Genomic DNA, 4470 nt, shown 5'->3' on the forward strand with positions numbered 1-4470 from the left:
CGGGAGGGATTATTTATAGAGAGAGAGAGAGAGAGAGAGAGAGAGAGAGAGAGAAGTGGGGGCAAGAGGAATCAGGACGCAAAAGATCTCTTCTACTTTTCAACCTTGTACTGTTTCGCTTTAAAGAGACCGTATCTTTAATGGGTTAATTTAAAAAAAACACCAGGGGTTGTTGCTGGAGGAAGAGAGTAATGAGAACTCTCACCCTAAAAACAAGCTAGTAGGAGGGAATCCTAATATCTTATAAACTCATATCAAGTCGCTCACATAATCGATATGGGACTAAACAGATCATAACATATCATCACGCTTTTGATCCTGACACTCACGTTGGCTGGTTGTGCACTCGTCTAGTCTCCGGTGAACAAGGCAATCCTGGCATCACTCATTTGGCTTTGCAATAACCTATTCCCCGGTGTTGGTGTGTTAGGGGCCGTTTAATCTCACATCGGTTATATGATTGACTTGATGTTTGTTTATAAGGGTTTGGGTTTCCTCCCTCTACAAGCTAGCTTTTAGGGGTGAGCTCTCCTGAACCCTTACAAGTGGTATCAGAGCAAGCGATTGTCGAGGAGACCAAATGCAATGAGTCTCACAGAAGCAAGATAAATCGTCTCAAAAGCATGGTAGAGTAGCAAGGAGTATACCTGAAGACTTTGAGCGAAAGGATCAATGGGCTATCACATATGGTAATTAGAATATATTCACAAATTAGTGGACTAGTGGAGCAGTTTGATAAGATAGTCGACGATAATGTCAAGGCACCACACAAAATCAATTTTGGACTCTCCACCAGAACTTTATGCAAATGCATCACTACCGTGGGTCTAAATGCAACAACCAATGTATTATCCATTTTCTAAAACATATCAACTACGATGATGACTAACTCGGGACCACCAGCAAATTGTAGAGTGGATTTCCCTCTAGACACCAGCAAGAACATCCACGGTTGGATCTATCGTGTGTGTCAACTTTTGGATTTCTACTCCATACCAGAAAAACATGCGCTCAGCCTTTGATGAGGAAGGTGATGGAGGACAAGATTGGGGTTTGTTAAATCGTTTGGGGCTGCAAGGATACCGAAAATCCAACTTGGTTAGGGGGGGGGGGGGGGGGGCAATTGTCAGATTGTCGACGCTAAATAAGCCCAACATACCTGTTTGAGATGTGGGCATCGGGTAACTAACTAAATGTTAGTGTTGATACCAGTTATCGAACAGGGGGTTTATTTATGGATTAAAGTTGAGTTAGGGTCCTCAAACTCCTTCAGATAACTAGCTTTGTAGATCATTGTTCATTAAAGTTGAGTTAGGGTCCTCAAACTCCTTCAGATAACTAGCTTTGTAGATCATTGTTCTTTCTTACACATGAAGAACTTGTGAGAGGCCAGAGTTGGGCTCACCGGTTGTTCCTCTGACAATCAAGTCAGTGCTTGAACTTGAGTAGGAATAAGAGAAATAGTGAGAGAACTTGTTCAAAGTTGCATGAAAGTAGAAGAAGTTAAGAAGTTATCTTATATAGTGCAGCTCTCTTTTATAGTAGATCAGAAGGGCAAAGAGGTAACTTTGACCGAGTACAAACATGCAGCTAACTCGGCAAATGTCTCTATAGGTGTTAACTGCTGAAGTGGGTGAGTCATCCTTGATTGGACGTGAGGATGATCGAGGGGGGTTGGTGAGTGATGAGTCATGAGAACTTGTGGCACCAAGTGTGATGAGGAGGAGCAGCTATTGGTGTGGAGTTCGAGGATGCACCGCCTCTTTATTCGGCTCTACGAGTAAGAAGACTAGTATCGCCTTTTTAGTCGGTCTTGAGAGTTGTTGGCTAAGATAGTGGGTCGAGTGTGGAGGCCTGTTGGCTTGATCTAATAGGTAGGTCGGCAAGCACCACATTTCGAGTCGGTCATGTAAATTATCGACCTATGGAGTCGACCGTAGGAGCAGTTCGAGTCTTCTGCGGTCGACTCGTCTAGGCTCTGATCATGTCCGATCTGGTGTGGAGCGGCATGCATGTCGACAACTCAAGAAAGATTAATACTTAGTTATTTGCAGGCTATAACAGTTGATGTTAGTTATCAAACAGGGGGTTTATTTGTGGATTAAAGTTGATTTAGGGTACTCAAACGCCTTTGGATGACTGGCTCTATAGATCATTGTTCTTCCCTGCACATGAAGAAGTTGTGAGAGATTGTAGTTGGATTCTCCGGTTGTTCCTTCGACGATTAAGTCGGCATTTGAACTTGAGTGGGAAAATATAAGAAAATAGTGAGAGGACTTGTTTCAGAGTTGCATGAAAGCAGAAGAAGTTATCTCATGCAGTGAAACTCCCTTTTATAGTAGATCATGAGGATAGAAAGGTAACTTTGGCTGAGTACAGACAGACAACTGACTCGACAGATGTCTCTATAGGTGTTGGTTGCTAAGGTGGGAGAGTCATCCTTGATTGGAGACTCGGCAGAAAATAATTAAGGGGCTCCAAGCACATCGCAACAAGTAGTCGGCTATGATTACTAAGCTTAAGGAGGAAGTCGGCCACCTCCAACACGACATTCTTGAGAGGGACGATAGAATTAGGTATCTGTCTGAAGAGGAGGCTGATAAGCGTGAGAGGCTTAATGCTCAGGAATGTGCTTAGTCGGATCGCCTGGTTGCCCGGGGATTAAAGGTCGAACTGGAGGAGGAGCAGCAGGCTAACAAGAAGCTTAGGAAGGATAGCATTTCAGGCTGCTCTAGGGACCAAGCAATAGCGCGAGTCATCTCTCGCTAAGGTCTGGTCTCTACAAGCTCGCTTTGCTTTTCTAGAGTCTGAGGCCTATCGGGGGAAGTTGTGGAGAAATACTGTGACATCCCCCTAGGCAAGGTAGAAGTGGCTCTGGCTTGCAAAATTGGCTTCGACTTCCTGCTTGGGTTGCTAATTTTCACAGCTTCTTGTACAGCAACTTATCATCAATACAAGACTCCAAAGTCACAACCACAACCCCAATTTATTTTCTACAAAAATACAAAAACAAACAGCTTATTACTACAAGCCAGAAGTAGTAAAATATATGATCATTTTTGTGAAAATAAAAAATTTCCAATAATTGCACATAAAACATTGGACATAACTGTGATCAATTAGAACCCCAACCCCAACCAAAACCTCCCCACAGAATATGCCGTCCAAAAATTCAAGAACTAAACAGTAAAACAACATCAAAATATAGGGCTCTAATATTTATATGAACCCAAACTTTTAGCGTCATTTATTTTTAAACCACCCGCTTACAAAATCATCTTATACCCAATATTGAATTATTTTTAAACTCGGCTATAGTAGTTTAAACCCATAGCTACAGGCACATCAAACATAACTTAAATCAATACGTAGCTGCTCATACACCAAATGTAGCACAACTGAAACTTAAAAAAAAAAATCAAAATTGCAACTTCTCCAAAGAAAAATTTCAAGTAAATTGACAGGATGTCCACAGGGTAAAAGCCATCATCATTGAGACTGTACCAAAGTCAAAATCAGCCGTCCCATACCAAAAAAGTTCGTCAACTTGCAATGATGATCTCACTGGGACCCCCAATCGACATTTGGAAAGACAGCAATTTTCATTTTAATCACATAAGCCCCTAAAAATTCGTAAATTTATGAATTTTCAAAAAAAAAATTATAAAAAGAAAAATTACCAGCAACCACAGAGATACTCTTCCCAATGTATCGCTCCACAAACAAATCCACGGTATCCTTGAACGCCTGCGGATCGAGCAGCAGGGTGGTGATATCTTGAAACATTATACCTTAATTCCACCAAAAGGGTTTCATTAAAACTCCAAATTGAACAGACCCACGTCATCAAAATTCGATCTTGATGAACGAAATTGGAGACCGGAGGGAGTTATGGTACCTGGCTTTGGGAAGTTGGGCACGACTCTGATGGAGGATGCGATGCGCTCATTGCGCTCGTCCTTCTCCGCCATTGCTCCGCAGATGAGGGAGAAAATAGTTTCTCTCCCGAGGGTTTTAGAGAGAGAGAGAGAGAGAGAGGTGAAAAATGCAGAAGAACGAAGCGGGAGGGATTATTTATAGAGAGAGAGAGAGAGAGAGAGAGAGAGAGAGAGAGAAGTGGGGGCAAGAGGAATCAGGACGCAAAAGATCTCTTCTACTTTTCAACCTTGTACTGTTTCGCTTTAAAGAGACCGTATCTTTAATGGGTTAATTTAAAAAAAACACCAGGGGTTGTTGCTGGAGGAAGAGAGTAATGAGAACTCTCACCCTAAAAACAAGCTAGTAGGAGGGAATCCTAATATCTTATAAACTCATATCAAGTCGCTCACATAATCGATATGGGACTAAACAGATCATAACATATCATCACGCTTTTGATCCTGACACTCACGTTGGCTGGTTGTGCACTCGTCTAGTCTCCGGTGAACAAGGCAATCCTGGCATCACTCATTTGGCTTTGCAATAACCTAT

General features: G+C 42.2%; 1 protein-coding gene across 1 annotated transcript; it reads right to left on the minus strand.

Annotated features, from left to right (window-relative positions):
* On the minus strand, positions 3163-4066 carry LOC109839645 (adenine phosphoribosyltransferase 1-like). The gene is made up of 3 exons (XM_020408151.1): positions 3899-4066; positions 3681-3791; positions 3163-3564 (listed from the first exon to the last, which is right to left on the minus strand). The coding sequence occupies exons 1-3, from the start codon at positions 3969-3971 to the stop codon at positions 3449-3451; spliced, it is 300 nt and encodes a 99-aa protein (XP_020263740.1). The 5' UTR covers positions 3972-4066; the 3' UTR covers positions 3163-3448.

The sequence above is a fragment of the Asparagus officinalis genome, chromosome 4 (genome assembly GCF_001876935.1).
Source record: "Asparagus officinalis chromosome 4, Aspof.V1, whole genome shotgun sequence".
Lineage (NCBI taxonomy): Eukaryota > Viridiplantae > Streptophyta > Magnoliopsida > Asparagales > Asparagaceae > Asparagus > Asparagus officinalis.

What these genes read in the sequence shown, in the direction of transcription:
- LOC109839645 (XM_020408151.1), bottom strand. Translation starts at nt 3,971, where the DNA reads ATGGCGGAGAAGGACGAGCGCAATGAGCGCATCGCATCCTCCATCAGA. An exon ending in GCCCAACTTCCCAAAGCCAG is followed by an intron (nt 3,792 to 3,898) that starts GTACCATAACTC and finishes GGTGGAATTAAG; the next exon opens with GTATAATGTTTCAAGATATC. An exon ending in GAGTATCTCTGTGGTTGCTG is followed by an intron (nt 3,565 to 3,680) that starts GTAATTTTTCTT and finishes TGGGGGTCCCAG; the next exon opens with TGAGATCATCATTGCAAGTT.